Consider the following 16,802-nt stretch of genomic DNA (forward strand, 5'->3'; position numbering starts at 1 on the left):
TCCCTCCTGCTGGAAGCACAGAGGAACCACCCACCAACATCATGCTATGCAATCATTTCAATTCCAGCTTGGCTGTCCCGGCCCATACACAATTTTAATGGAAGGTGCCAGCCAGCCCAACTCCATCTCGTTTACCATTCATCACCGAAAGAGCACTGTGAATTCCTCCACCTCCACATTTACAGTCACAGGGAACGTTGTCACCTAGGGCCACTAACATCAAACACTGTTGTAAATTCTACACTAAAATAGCTCTGGGCTCCAGGTTTTTTATGAGATTTTATTTTCTACTGATAGAGCCTTGGTGCAAAAAGTTTGAAAAGTAACCACCTTGAAGTGAGAGTGATGTTTTCCTTCTCTGCTGATGGGAGGGTTGGGGTCCATCTTTCTGGCAAGCTGGCAGTGTGTGGAGTGCTAACAAATAGGGTAACAATCTAAATGGTCAAATGCAGGGCCAGCATCATCAAAAAGTCTACAAATAATAAATGCTGGAGAGGGTGTGAAGAAAAGGGAACCCTCCTACACTGTTGCTAGGAATGTAAGTTGGTGCAGCCACTGTGGAAAACAGTATGGAGGTTCCTCAAAAAACTAAAAACAGAGTTGCCATATGATCCTGCAATCCCACTCCTGGGCATATACCCGGACAAAATTATAATTCGAAAAGATACATGCACCCGTGTTCATAGCAGCACTATTCCCAATAGCCAGGACATGGAAACAGCCTAAATGTCCCTCAACAGATGAATGGATAAAGATGTGGTACATACATACAATGGAATATTACTCAGCCATTAAAAAGAATGAAATAATGCCATTTGCAGCAACATGGATGGACCTAGAGATGATCATACTAAGTGAAGTAAATCAGACAGAGAAAGACAAATATCATATGATACCACTTACACGTGGAATCTAAAATATGACACAAATGAACCTGTCTATGAAATAGAAACAGAATCACAGACATATTTAACAGACTGGTGGTTGCCAAGGGGGAGGAGGTCGGGGTTAGCAGATGTAAGCTTTTATATATACGGAATGGATAAACAACAAGGTCCTACAACATAGCACAGGGAACTATATTCAATATCCTATGATAAACCATAATGGAAAAGAATATAAAAAAAGAATATATATATATATATGTATGTATAACTGAATCACTTTGCTGTACAGCAGTAATTAACACACTGTAAATCAACTATACTTCAATAAAAATTTTTTTAAAAATTAAAAAATAAAAAATGTAGGGCCAGGAGTAAGAGAATAATGATATGCTCATACACTGGAGTATGTCATAACTATTTAAATGGTGTTTATGAAGAATTTATAATAACATGGGAAGTGCTTTTGCTACCCTCTTAAATGAAAAACTAAGAACACAAAATTGTTTATTGTGTACAACTAAAATATTTAACTATACACAGACAAAATGAAACACCCTTTGTCTTAACAGTGATTAAACCAGAGTGATAGCATTAGGAATGATTCCTATCCATTTATTTTTCTTTAGGGTAGAGGCACACCTGGGGCATGGTAGATCCTTTGCATTAGTAAAATGCAGAGGTCTTTAAAGCATAGGTTTTCAGCCAGGGACTCTTAACTGGGAACCATGGATAGAATTCGGGTAAACTTGGCTGGGGAAAAAAAACAAACACACACACACACACATTTTTATTTTCACTAACCTCTAACTGGAAATTTTTTTCTTCTGAATTTTTTTTGTAGTAAAACAAACATAACGTGAAATTTACCATCTTAACCATTTGTAAGTATACAGTTTAGTGGCATTAAGTACATTCACACTGGTGCCCAACAAGTCACCACTACCCAGCTCCAAACTAAAATGTAACACTGCCTTTAATTACGGATGCAGTCAAAGAACCGCAGTAATTTACCAGGATCTGTGACTTTGCCACCAATAGAAATCAAAGCTCTTTTCATATCACGTCACAGCTGTCGCAGGTATACCGAACTATTGTTCATGCCCCTCACAGCTTTGAAATTAGGTAGTTATGAGAACTGCCACCAGATCTCCTTATCAAATGTCACTAGAGTTGTTATTTAGGTTACTAGATTACAAATTTGTTTTGTAATATTCTGCTAACCATATTTCAATACAAAGGTTTTCCGTTGTATATAATCCCATAGCTAAGCCCCACCCCACACAGCCCCCAGGGCCTTTTCCAGCCCTGTGAGTCCTGGGCATTGGCCCCGCCCACCACCCAAACCTCACCCTTGCTTAGGCTCCACTCTCCACAGCTAAGGCCTTCCTCCCACCCTGCCTTTTTTTTTTTTTCTTTTCCCTCCTCCTCTTTTTTACTATTGTGGTACTGACGTACCTTCCGGTTGCTGATTCATCTATATTTTTATTTTTACATTCTTTCTAACATATCTGTTAGCTTCCTAGTCTAATTTTATTTTTTAATTTGTCATTGTTCTTTTTTTGCTGCCCCACGCAGCTTGTGGGATCTTGATTCGCAAGCCCGGGGTCGGGCAGAAGCTCCTGCAGTGGGAGCTCCGAGTCCGAACCACTGGACTAACAGAGAACCTCAGACCCCAGGGAATATTCATCGGAGTGAGGCCTCACAGAGTTCCTCATCTCAGCACCAGACCCAGCTCTACCTAATAGCCTACAAACTCCAGTGTGGAAAGCATCAGGCCAAACAACTAGTAAAACAGGAACACAATGCCACTCATAAAAAAAAAAAAAAAAATGAGATAGCAAAAAAATATGTCACAGATGAAGGAGCAAGGTAAAAACCTGCAAGACCAAATAAATGAAGAAGAAATAGGCAATCTACCTGAAAAAGAATTCACAGTAATGATAGTAAAGATGATCCAGAATCTCGGAAACAGAATGGAGGCACGGACTGAGAAAATACAAGAAATGTTTAACAAAGGTCTAGAAGAATTAAAGAACAAACAAACAGAGATGAACAACACAATAACCGAAATGAAAAACACACTAGAAGGAATCAATAACAGAATAACAGAGGCAGAAGAACGAATAAGTGAGCTGGAAGACAAAATGGTGGAAATAACTGCTGAGGAGCAGAATAAAGAAAAAAGAATGAAAAGAATTGAAGACAATCTCAGAGACCTCTGGGACAACATTAAACGCACCAACATTCGAATTATAGGGGTCCCAGAAGAAGAAGAGAAACAGAAAGGGACTGAGAAAATATTTGAAGAGATTATAGTTGAAAACTTCCCTAACATGGGGGAGGAAATAGTCAATCAAGTCCAGGAAGTGCAGAGAATCCCATACAGAATAAATTCAAGGAGAAACACGCCAAGACACATATTAATCAAACTATCAAAAATTAAATACAAAGAAAAAATATTAAAAGCAGCAAGGGAAGAGCAACAAATAACATACAAGGGAATCCCCATAAGGTTAACAGCTAATCTTTCAGCAGAAACTCTGCAAGCCAGAAGAGAGCGGCAAGACATATTTAAAGTGATGAAAAACCTACAACCAAGAATACTCCACCCAGCAAGGATCTTTCAGAGTCGATGGAGAAGTCCAAAGCTTTTCAGACAAACAAAAGCTAAGAGAATTCAGCACCACCAAACCAGCTTTACAACAAATGCTAAAGAAACTTCTCTAAGCTGGAAACACAAGAGAAGAAAAAAGACCCACAAAAACAAACCAAAAGCAATTAAGAAAATGGTAACATGAACATACATATCGATAATAACCTTGAATGTAAATGGTTTAAATGCCCCAACCAAAAGACACAGACTAGCTGAATGGATACAAAAACAAGACCCATATATACGCTGTCTACAAGAGACCCACTTCAGACCTAGGGACACATACAGACTGAAAGTGAAGGGATGGAAAAAGATATTCCACGCAAATGGAAATCAAAAGAAAGCTGGGGTAGCAATACTCATATCAGATAAAATAGACTTTAAAATAAAGACTGTTACAAGAGACAAAGAAGGACACTACATAATGATCAAGGGATCGATCCAAGAAGAAGATATAACAATTATAAATGTTTATGCACCCAACATAGGAGCACCTCAATACATAAGGCAAATGCTAACAACCATGAAAGGAGAAATTGACAGTAACAAAATAATAGTAGGGGACTTTAACACCCCACTTACGCCAATGGACAGATCATCCAAACAGAAAATAAATAAGGAAACACAAGCTTTAAATGACACAAAAGACCAGACAGATCTAATTGAAAATTATACAACATTCCACCAAAAGTGGCAGAATACACTTTATTCTCAAGTGCACATGGAACATTCTCCAGGAGAGATCACATCTTGGGTCACAAAGCAAGCCTCGGAAAATTTAAGAAAATTGAAATCGTATCAAGCATCTTTTCTGACCACAACGCTATGAGATTGGAAATCAATTACAGGAAAAAAACTGTAAAAAACACAAATACAAGGAGGCTAAACAATACGTTACTAAATAACCAAGAGATCACTGAAGAAATCAAAGGGGAAATCAAAAAATACCTAGAGACAAATGACAATGAAAACACGACAATCCAAAACCTATGGGATGCAGCAAAAGCAGTTCTAAGAAGGAAGTTTATAGCAATACAAGCCTACCTCAAGAAACAAGAAAAATCTTAAATAAACAATCTAACGTTACACCTAAAGGAACTAGAGAAGAAGAATAAACAAAACCCAAAGTTAGTACAAGGAAAGAAATCATAAACATCAGAGCAGAAATAAATAAAATGGAAACAAAGAAAACAATAGCAAAGATCAATAAACCTAAAAGTTGGTTCTTTGAGAAGATACACAAAATTGATAAACCATTAGCCAGACTCATCATGAAGAGGGAGAGGACTCAAATGAATAAAATTAGAAATTAAAAAGGAGAAGTTACAACAGACATGGCAGAAATACAGAGCATCCTAAGAGACTACTACAAGCAACTCTATGCCAATAAAATGGACAACCTGGAAGAAATGGACAAATTCGTAGAAAGCTATAACCTTCCAAGACTGAACCAGGAAGAAATAGAAAATATGAACAGACCAATCACAAGAAAGAAATCGAAACTGTGATTAAAAATCTTCCAACAAACAAAAGTCCAGGACCAGATGGCTTCACAGGTAAATTCTCTCAAACATTTAGAGAAAAGCTAACACCCATCCTTCTCAAACTCTTCCAAAAAATTGCAGAGGAAGGAACACTCCCAAACTCATTCTATGAGGCCACCATCACCCTGATACCAACCAGACAAAGATACCACAAAAAAAGAAAACTACAGGCCAATATCACCGATGAACATAGATGCAAAAATCCTCAACAAAATACTAGCAAACAGAATCCAACAACACATTAAAAGGATCATACACCATGATTAAGTGGGATTTATCCCATGGATGCAAGGATTCTTCAATATACGCAAATCAATCAATGTGACACACCATTTTAACAAATTGAAAGAGTAAAACCATATGATCATCTCAATAGATGCAGAAAAAGCTTTTGACAAAATTCAACACCCATTTATGATAAAAGCTCTCCAGAAAGTGGGCACAGAGGGAACCTACCTCAACATAATAAAGGCCATATGTGACAAACCCACAGCAAACATCATTCTCAATGGTGAAAAACTGAAAGCATTTCCTCTAAGATCAGGAACGAGACAAGGATGTCCACTCTCACCACTATTATTCAACATAGTTCTGGAAGTCCTAGCCACAGCAATCAGAGAAGAAAAAGAAATAAAAGGAATACAAATTGGAAAAGAAGAAGTAAAACTGTCACTGTGCAGATGATATACTATACATAGAGAATCCTAAAGATGCCACCAGAAAACTACTAGAGCTAATCAATGTATTTGGTAAAGTTGCAGGATACAAAATTAAAGCACAGAAACCTCTTGCATTCCTATACACTAGTGATGAAAAACCTGAAAGAGAAATTAAGGAAACACTCCCATTTACCACTGCAACAAAAAGAATAAAATACCTAGGAATAAACCTCCCTAGGGAGACAAAAGACCTGTATTCAGAAAACTATAAGACACTGATGAACGAAATTAAAGATGATATAAACAGATGGAGAGATAGACCATGTTCCTGGACTGGAAGAATCAATATTGTATGTTGACTATAATAAAATGACTACACTACCCAAAGCAATCTACAGATTCAATGCAATCCCTATCAAATTACCAATGGCATTTTTTAGAGAACTAGAACAAAAAATCTTAAAATTTGTATGGAGACACAAAAGACCCCGAATAGCCAAAGCAGTCTTGAGGGGAAAAAACAGAGCTGGAGGAATCAGACTCCCTGACTTCAGTCTATACTACAAAGCTACAGTAATCAAGACAATATGGTACTGGCACAACAACAGAAATATAGATCAATGGAAAAGGATAGAAAGCCCAGAGATAAACCCACGCACCTATGGTCAACTAATCTATGACGAAGGAGGCAAGGATACACAATGGAGAAAAGACAGTCTCTTCAATAAGTGGTGCTGGGAAAACTGGACAGCTACATGTAAAAGAATGAAATTAGAACACTCCCTAACACCATACACAAAAATAAACTCAAAATGGATTAAAGACCTAAATTTAAGACTGGACACTATAAAACTCTTAGAGGAAAACATAGGAAGAACACTCTTTCACATAAATCACAGCAAGATCCTTTTTGATCCACCTCCTAGAGTAACAGAAATAAAAACAAACAAATGGGACGTAATTAAACTTAAAAGCTTTTGCACAGCAAAGGAAAACATAAGACAAAAAGACAACCCTCAGAGTGGGAGAGAATATTTGCAAATGAAACAACAAAGGATTAATCTCCAAAATATACAAACAGCTCATGGAGCTAGCTCAGTATCCAAAAAACAAACAATCCAGTTAAAAAATGGGTGTAAGACCTAAATAGACATTTCACCAAGGAAGACTTAGAGATGGCCAAGAGGCACATGAAAAGATGCTTGCTCATCATCACTAATTTTTAGAGAAATGCAAATCAAAACTACAATGAGGTATCACCTCATGCAGGTCAGAATGGCCATTATCAAAAAAGCTAGAAACAATAAATGCTGGAAAGGGTGTGGAGAAAAGGGAACCCTCCTACACTGTTGGTGGGAATGTAAATTGATACAACCACTATGGAAAACAGTATGGAGGTTCCTTAGAAAACTAAAAATAGAACTACCATACGACCCAGCAATCCCACTACTGGGCATATACCCTGAGAAAACCATAATTCAAAAAGAGTCATGTACCACACTGTTCATTGCAGCTCCATTTACAATAGCCAGGACATGGAACCAACCTAAATGTCCATCGACAGATGAATGGATAAAGAAGATGTGGCACATATATACAGTGGAATATTACTCAACCATTAAAAGAAATGAAACTGAGTTATTTGTAGTGAGGTGGATGGACCTAGAGTCTGTCATACAGAGTGAAGTAAATCAGCAAAACAAATACCGTATGCTAACACATATATATGGAATCTAAAAAATGAAAAAAATGGTACTGATGAACCTAGTTGCAGGGCAGGAATAAAGAGGTAGACATAGAGAATGGACTTGAGGACACGGGGTGGGAAGGCGAAGCTGGGGTGAAGTGAGAGTAGCATCGACGTATATACACTACCGAATATAAAATAGTTGGCTGGTGGGAAGCAGCAGCATAGCACAGGGAGATCGGCTCGGTGCTTTGCGATGACCTAGAGGGGTGGGATAGGGAGGATGGGAGGGAGGCTCAAGAGGGAGGGGATATGTGTATGCATATGGCTGATTCGCTTTGTTGTGCAACAGAAACTAACACAGTGTTGTGAAGCAATTATACTCCAATAAAGATGTATTTTAAAATAAATAAATAAAAGTAAAAAACATTTTTCTGAGAAGGAATGGATAAAACATTATTCTGAGAATGAACTGATGGTTTTCAGCAGACCTCCAAAGGGGTTCACAAGACCAGAAAAATTGAGAACTCCTCAACAGATGTGTTTCTGACAGATGGAGTAATTAAAGTATTAGCTACCCTCAACATACAATAATGGGTTTACTGACGGGTATTCCAATTCCCCTGTTGGCGATGTGGCCTAGTATAAAATGACACCACGCCCATCTGCATCTTCCCAACATCCACTGTGCATTTAGCCCTTAGAATAATCCTGTTTGCGTGTGTCCCTTCGAAAAACAATGTTTGACAGACCTCAAGAAACGTTCTCAGATGAATAGGAACTTAATGGTGGGAAGAGTATGAGAATATCAGAGCAGAATTTAAGAAGAGGAACAGGGCTTCCCTGGTGGCGCAGTGGTTGAGAATCTGCCTGCCAATGCAGGGGACACGGGTTCGAGCCCTGGTCTGGGAAGATCCCACATGCCGCGGAGCAACCAAGCCCGTGAGCCACAACTACTGAGCCTGCGGATCTGGAGCCTGTGCTCCGCAACAAGAGAGGCCGCGATAGTGAGAGGCCCGCGCACCACGATGAAGAGTGGCCCCCGCTCGCCACAACTAGAGAAAGCCCTCGCACAGAAACGAAGACCCAACACAGCCATAAATAAATAAATAAATAAATTAAAAAAAAAAAAAAAAAGAGGAACAAACCAGCCTCACTTTTCAAAAAGAACCCATTTCCCTAATATACTTCTTCCTTTATTCAAAAATATTTTTTGGAAGATGAGTTCAGCATCACTAATTAGGGAAATGCAAATCAAAACCACACTGAGATATCACCTCACATGTATTAGGAAGGCTATTATCAAAAAGACAAGAAATGACAGTGTTGGTGAGTGTGTGGAGAAAAGGGAACCCTCGTGCACTGTTGGTGGGAATGTAAACTGGTGCAGCCACTATAGAAAACAGTATGGAAGTTCCTCAAAATATTAAAAGTATAACTACCATACGATCCAGCAATTCCACTTCTGGGTATTTATCCAAAGAAAACGAAAACACTAACTTGACAAGCTGTATGCACCCCCTTGTTCACTGCAGCATCATTTACAATAATCAAGACATAGAAACAACCTAGGTGTCCACCGACAGATGAATGGATAAAGAAAACGTGGTGTAAATATACAACGGAATATTATTCAACTACAAAAAAGAATGAAATCTTGCTGTTTGCAACAACATGGATGGACCTTGAGGGCATTCTGCTGAATGAAATAAGTCAGAGAGGGAAACACAAATACTGTATGATCTCACTTATATGTGGAAACTAAAAACAAACAAGCTCACAGATACAGAGAACAGATTGGTGGTTGCCAGACGTGGGGGTGGGGTGAGCAAAGTGGATGAAGGGGGTCAAAAGGTACAAACTTTAACTTACAAAATAAATGAGTCATGAGGATGGAATGTACAGCATGGTGACTATAGTTAACACTGTACTGCATATTTGAAAGTTGCTAAGAGAGTAGATCTTAAAGGTTCTCATCACAAGAAAAATAATTATGTATGATGACAGAAGTTAACTAGACTTGTGATCACTTTGCAATATATACAAATACTGAATCATTGTGTTGTACACCTGAAACTAATGTCGATTATACCTCAATAGAAAGAAATCTGTTTTTGGAATCTGGTGCTGGGCTCTGTATTCCTCGGACTATAACCGCCATTTGATGACCTTTCTACGCGTATAAGATTTTCTTTTCCGCCAAGTCCCATGTCTCCCATAATTTTCAAATAAAACTGCTCTGTAATGTGGAAAGATGTCTGCCTCACCTACAATCACCTTCTCTGAGGGAAGCCCCCACTTACCTCCCACCAAGAGGTCCATAAAGTTGGGTCTCAGGGGTCTAAGAATTCAGATCCCTGGCAATGGCTGACTGGTCCAGGGTAGAGACCTGACCCAAGCCGAGCCAGTCGGATTCTCTCTCCTGGGAATTTGGGATGGGGTCCCAGTGTCTCTCCTTGGTGCTTTGACCTGTGGGCATGTAAACCCGGGGGTATCAGGTGGGTGTGTCTGGTGATGTGCACACAGAGGCTGACAGATAAACCCAGGATGGGACGTGGGTCTGCAGAGAGGGGCACAGATGTTTCAGCTCAGGACCACTGGATCTATATTACAGAAACCCCCTTGAGACTGGGGCTGCTCTGGGGAGGACCCCAACTGCTAAGTTTAGAGTTGGTTCCTAAGGCACCCCACAGGGCAGCTCGCGATTGTCTCACGCCCTCTCTTCCCAAGTGTATCCTCAGGGTCCCACCAGTCCTTTCTGCAAAAAAGCAGGAAACAGCCACCCAACCAGCCAGCGTACCTCAGGTCTGCCGATGCTTCTGCGGACCCGCGCTCCAACCCCTTCCGACTGCTCCCGGCTGAGTAGTGAGAGGGTAACCTTTTTGGACCACGCCATGTCCAAGGCTAAAAAGAGAGTGTTCTGAGGCTGAGCTGTAGAGGACGGAGGGCAAGAGGAGGAACAACAAAACACAGAAATCATCAAGGAGGGACCACTGAAGGACTATAAAATATAGGATAGGAAATTCACACCTGCCCCAAGTATTAACAGCTACAATTTTTAAATTGCTTACTCTGCACAAGACCTGGGCTAGGTGCTTTAAATCAACCATAACGATGGTGAACGCGTGGGAGTACTAACTAGGTTCCCAGCACCCTACTAATGATTTACAATGTTTATCGGGTGTAGTCCTACGACCACCTTTGACAAGGGTTAGTAATAACAGCTCCGTTGGGCATTCACTAAGGACCTGTAATGCGCACTTTATCTGCTTTACATGATTGAAATCCCTCGACCTCCCCCCTACCCCGCGCTGCCCCATGACGGAGGTGCTACCATGAGCTGAGAGAGATCTGTGTGGCGACACGGAGAAAAACCAAGAGGTCTGGGACTCTCACCTGAACATGCCGAAGACCTTGACACTGAAAGGGATCCTTGAGGGTCATCAAATTCAAAGACCCATCTATCCCTGAAGCTCAGGGTCAACTTAAGTAGCAAGAAATCTTGGAGCTTTCACGTGAAGTAGAGCACAGGAAACTCATGGAGGAGGTGCCCTTGACAGTGCTTTCCGTATTTCGGCACCCAACCACAGCCCCAATCCAAAAGTGTTTCCTCTTTGTGGGTCGAAAGCCTACTCAACGGTATATCACGAAACAAGTATAATCAATCCCCTTTCCACTTCAAATGCTTGCATACAATACCCGCAACTCCTAACGCTCTTCTTCAAACGTATAATCCTTTCCTTCAAAGATTCCCACTCAAACCAAGAGAGATGCTGCAGCGAGAAGCATACTCTGGAGCCACACAGCCTGGGTCTGCATCCCAAGTTCACCAACGTACCAGCTGTGTGACCTGAGGCCAACTGCTAAACCTCTCTGTTCCTCAGTTCGTCCACCTGCGAAATAGGAGTAATAAGACTGCCTACCGCAAAGGAGTGTAGTCAGCGCCCTAAGAACGTGAGCTGCCGCTACTCTGAGCGCTGTGCGCGGCAAAGCCCTCCAGGAAGTCAAGCAAGGCTCACTCTAAATGTGCCCTCCCCGAGGCAGGCAATCAATAAATATTTATTGGGTGCTGGGCCGTGGGGTACCTGAAATGAGCTCAATCCTCCACGCTGTACAGAACTGTCATCACCTACCTACAAGCATCTTGAAAGTATTGATATTTTACGCCCCGCCCCCCCCCCCAATTTGGACTATTTCTGGGTCTTTCCAGACTCCTACAATTAAATTCTATGCACGTGAACCACTGATGAGGTACTTACCAGATCGCAGTGGTCTGCAGAAAGAAAAGTTGTCTGCCACTTGCACCCCACTGCAGAGGACTATTTAAGCATCTCTGGCCATCTGCCTAGGAGATTCCCCTGGGAGTCTGAGGCGGGCCAGAGAGGGCGGGGTCCTGCTAACTGATCGCCGGCACCCGCCCGGCCCTGCGGGCGCCCTGTAGTCCCGCCCGGTGAGGGCGGCTGCTGCAGCCCGTGCTGCGGGGGAGGCGTGGGGAAGGTGGGCTCGAAGGGCGCCGCGCAGCTGCCTCACCGTGACTCAGCACTTCGCTGCCGGCGGCCGCAGGGAGGCGGGAGGCGGGAGTGTGTGGGTCTCTGGGGCCCTGGGCAGGGGCGATACTCCTTGATTGACAGTCCGCCGCCGCGCGGATCCTCTCGCTCCGCCCCCCGCCGCTCCCCCGCCCCCGCCTGCCCTCGATGCCCGCCCCCCCCCCCCCCCCCCCGCCCCCTAGAGCTGCGCGCTGGGCCCTGGGAGCGGGAGTTGGACCTGGCAGGTGTTCTGTTCAGGGCGAAGGTCCCAACTGGACCTTCTAGGACACCTGTCTCTACCTGGAGTCCGCTGATCACGCAATCCGAGGAGCTCGGCGGCATGGGTTTGAATCCTGCCTCCACCACTTCTAGCTGTGTGACCTTGGGCAGGTGGCTCAGCCTCTCTGTGCCTCCGGTTCCTCCATTGTAAAATGGGCATGGTGATAATACAATACAACCTGATGGGGCTGTGATGAGAATGAAATGAGCTGGGCAGGTGCTAAGCATTACACAACCGTTGGCTACATAAATAAGTTGCTTGCTGCTCTCTCCTTGCAAAGGGGTGAGGGAATTGGAGAGTGTTCCCAGGGGAGTGCGGAGTTGCAGAAGCCTCCGCGGGTTTCTGTTCTGTAAATACCAGAAAGCTCACTGCCTGGTTTTGAAGAAGGAAAGAAAGTGCTGAATAGTAAATGTTTTCGATTTTGCACGTGTTCTCTGTGGCTACCAAGCCAGTTGGCCTTTGTAGCAACAGAACAGCCAGAGACAACAGGTAAATAAATGGGTGTGGCTGTGTTTCAATAAAACTTTAATTATGGCTACTGACATTTGAATTTCATGTAATTTTCACTTGTCATGAAGTGTTATTCTCCTTTTGGTTTTTTAGTTCAAGTACTTACAAGTGTAAAAACCACTGTTAGCTCGCAGGCTCTAAAAAAAACGAGGTAGTGGGCCAGACTTGGCTGCAGGCCTAGTTTGCAGACCCCTGCTTTAAGACAACAGTCCGTAGAGGAAGAAGGACTTTCCCCCTGATGCCTTATATGTCAGTGGGGCTCAAGTCCCCCCTTCCCACTTTACTTCGATGAGTCAAAGCTAAATGAGAGGGCCCCCCTGGTGGCGCAGTGGTTAAGAATCCGCCCGCCAATGCAGGGGACACGGGTTCGAGCCCTGGTCCAGGAAAATCCCACATGCCGCGGAGCAACTAAGTCCGTGCGCCACAACTGCTGAGCCTGCGCTCTAGAGCCGGCGAGCCACAACTACTGGCCCATGCACCTAGAGCCTGAGCTCCACAACAAGAGAAGCCACCGCAGTGAGAAGCCTGCGCACCGCAACGAAGAGTAGCCCCCGCTTGCCGCAAATAGAGAAAGCCCGCGTGCAGCAACGAAGACCCAATGCGGCCAAAAATAAATTAATTAATTAAATAAATTGTTTTTAAAAAGCTAATGAGATAATACACGTGAACATTAAAAGTGCCATGAAATAATATTGTTGCTCATCATCATTCTACTTACGACTGCAGCTGTCTCCAAAGAAAATAGAAGCGTGGGCTCTCTGTCTGGCACTTGGCAGAACCTGGTAAATACTTCTGCCTTCCCTACCAAAAAGTTCAATGTTTAGCCAATTGCCTGAGACTGAAACTCAAGCTATCACTATTCCACCTTGAAATCTTGTGGATTCTGCTCCTATTATCTCTTAAGTAGCAATATATCCAGTGCTTCCCATTTTGACTGCCACCATCCATCTTCTCTGATAGCCAAGCCATTCTCCACGTCACAGGGAAATGGAATAACCGCCTAAAACCTTCATTGCCCTCAAGAGAAAGAGCTGTGATGTCTTTAACCCAGCCTCACCCTCAGCATGCTGACACTTGCTCGAGGATGGACACACACACACAGCAGCCCCTCTTTCCATTATGCTCAACTTTTTTAGGCTCTCGAATGTGCATTCACTCTCTTGTCAGCTTGCTGTGCCTCTGCCTGGAACTTTCTTTCTCCTTGATCTGGCCTATTGCCATTCATCTTTCAGCTCTCAGTTTCCACATCACTCCCTCTAGGAAGCGTTGCCTGTCTGTTCCCTCAAGTCTGGGTGAGAAGTTTGACTTGGCAGTCATCACGACTACACACTGTTGACCAGAGTCATCGTTTCTCTTCCTTTGGAAGATTCTATTTTCCTAAGATGGCGCCAACAGTATCTCCCATATACACTTGTCTTCTTCTTCAATGTGACCTTGACACTCCCCCCATCACAAGTGGAGTTTACTTCTCTTCCTCTTAAGTCTAGGCAGGGCCTTTGGCTGCTCTGACCGATGGAATACGGTGGAAGGGGCAGTGTGCCACTTCTGGGCGTGGCTCTGAAATGGCCTGCCAGCTTCTGCTTCCTGCCTTTGGGAAGCCAGCTGCCAGGTAGGAAGAGTGAGGACTCTGAGACCAGCTTTCTGGGAGAAGCCCACGCCATGTGGAGGAGAGGTCCTGCAGGAAGAAACGCCATGTGAGGAAGGAGACAGAGGCCAAGGACACTGTGGCACCAGACATACAGACAAACAAGCCACCTGGGAAGTGGCTCCTCCAGGCCCAGCTGCCCCAGCTGACACCACGTGGCTAAGACATGAACACCCAACTGTGTGCTTCCCAACTTCCAGACCCACATACTTGTGAGCAGATAAACATGGTTATTTCAAGCCACTCAGTTTCCAGGTCATTTGTTTCATAATAATAGATAACTGGAAAATATGCTTTTATGCACGAAAACAGATGAGATGGATTTTCAAAGCTCTTTGGCCTAAAAAAAAAAAACTCTTACAAATATTTACTCTTTTACTTTGAGAACATAAACAAAATTGATAAACCATTAGCCAGACTCATCAAGAAAAAAAGGGAGAAGACTCAGATCAATAGAATTAGAAATGAAAAAGGAGAAGTAACAACTGACACTGCAGAAATACAAAGGATCATGAGCGATTACCACAAGCAACTATATGACAATAAAATGGACAACTTGGAAGAAATGGACAAATTCTTAGAAAACCACAACCTTCCGAGACTGAACCAGGAAGAAATAGAAAATATAAACAGACCAATCACAAGCACTGAAATTGAAACTGTGATTAAAAATCTTCCAACAAACAAAAGCCCAGGACCAGATGGCTTCACAGGCGAATTCTATCAAACATTTAGAGAAGAGCTAACACCTATCCTTCTCAAACTCTTCCAAATATAGCAGAGGGAGGAACACTCCCAAACTCATTCTAGGAGGCCACCATCACCCTGATACCAATACCAGACAAAGATGTCACAAAGAAAGAAAACTACAGGCCAATATCACTGATGAACATAGATGACAAAATCCTCAACAAAATACTAGCAAACAGAATCCAACAGCACATTAAAAGGATCATACACCATGATCAAGTGGGGTTTATCCCAGGAAGGCAAGGATTCTTCAATATATGCAAATCAATCAATGTGATAAACCATATTAACAAATTGAAGGAGAAAAACCATATGATCATCTCAATAGATGCAGAAAAGGCTTTCAACAAAATTCAACACCTATTTATGATAAAAAAAAACCCTGCAGAAAGTAGGCATAGAGGGAACTTATCTCAACATAATAAAGGCCTATATGACAAACCCACAGCCAGCATCGCTCTTAATGGTGAAAAACTGAAACCATTTCCTCTAAGATCAGGAAGAAGACAAGGTGGTCCACTCTGACCACTATTATTCAACATAGTTTTGGAAGTTTTAGCCACAGCAATCAGAGAAGAAAAAGAAATAAAAGGAATCTAAATCGGAAAACAAGAAGTAAAGCTGTCACTGTTTGCAGATGACATGATACTATACATAGAGAATCCTAAAGATGCTACCAGAAAAGTACTAGAGCTAATCAATGAATTTGGTAAAGTAGCAGGATACAAAATTAATGCACAGAAATCTCTTGCATTCCTATATACTAATGATGAAAAATCTGAAAGAGAAATTAAGGAAACACTCCCATTTACCACTGCAACAAAAAGAATAAAATACCTAGGAATAAACCTACCTAAGGAGACAAAACACCTGTGTGCAGAAAACTATAAGACACTGATGAAAGAAATTAAAGATGATACAAGCAGAGAGATATACCATGTTCTTGGATTGGAAGAATCAACATTGTGAAAATGACTATACTACCCAAAGCAATCTACAGATTCAGTGCAATCCCTATCAAACTACCAAAGGCATTTTTCACAGAACTAGAACAAAAAATTTCACAATTTGTATGGAAACACAGAAGACCCTGAATAGCCAAAGCAATCTTGAGAAAGAAAAACGTAGCTGGAGGAGTCAGGTTCCTTGACTTCAGACTATACTACAAAGCTACAGTAATCAAGACAGTATGGTACTGGCACAAAAACAGAAATATAGATCAATGGTACAGGATAGAAAGCCCAGAGATAAACCCATGCACATATGGGCACCTAATTTATGACAAAGGAGGCAAGAACATACAATGGAGAAAAGACAGCCTCTTCAATAAGTGGTGCTGGGAAAACTGGACAGCTACATGTAAAAGAATTAAATTAGAACACTACCTAACACCATACACAAAAATAAACTCAAAATGGATTAAAGACCTAAATGTAAGGCCAGACACTATCAAACTCTTAGAGGAAAACATAGGCAGAACACTCTATGACATACATCACAGCAAGATCCTTTTTGACCCACCTCCTAGAGAAATGGAAATAAAAATAAACAAATGGGACCTAATGAAACTTAAAAGCTTTTGCACAGCAAAGGAAACCATAAACAAGACGAAAAGACAACCCTCAGAATGGGAGAAAATATTTGCAAATGAAGCAACTGAC

The 16,802-nt window shown here is 42.1% G+C and overlaps 1 protein-coding gene across 4 annotated transcripts in view; it reads right to left on the reverse strand.

Moving 5' to 3' along the window:
- PIR (pirin) overlaps positions 1-11,814 on the reverse strand; it is a 102,747-nt gene extending 90,933 nt beyond the window's left edge. The window contains exons 1-2 of one of the 4 annotated variants that reach the window (XM_068533139.1): positions 11,690-11,814; positions 10,231-10,361 (exon numbers count right to left, since the gene is read on the reverse strand). In XM_068533139.1, the coding sequence (XP_068389240.1) occupies positions 10,231-10,326 (96 nt within the window). In that variant the 5' untranslated portion in view covers positions 10,327-10,361; positions 11,690-11,814. Of the gene's footprint in view, positions 1-10,230; positions 10,362-10,826; positions 10,927-11,689 lie in introns of those variants that run through there. The other 3 variants (XM_068533136.1, XM_068533137.1, XM_068533138.1) reach the window with 3 other exon arrangements.
- Between the last annotated feature and the right edge of the window lie 4,988 nt (positions 11,815-16,802).

The sequence above is a fragment of the Eschrichtius robustus genome, chromosome X (genome assembly GCF_028021215.1).
Source record: "Eschrichtius robustus isolate mEscRob2 chromosome X, mEscRob2.pri, whole genome shotgun sequence".
NCBI classification, from domain to species: domain Eukaryota; kingdom Metazoa; phylum Chordata; class Mammalia; order Artiodactyla; family Eschrichtiidae; genus Eschrichtius; species Eschrichtius robustus.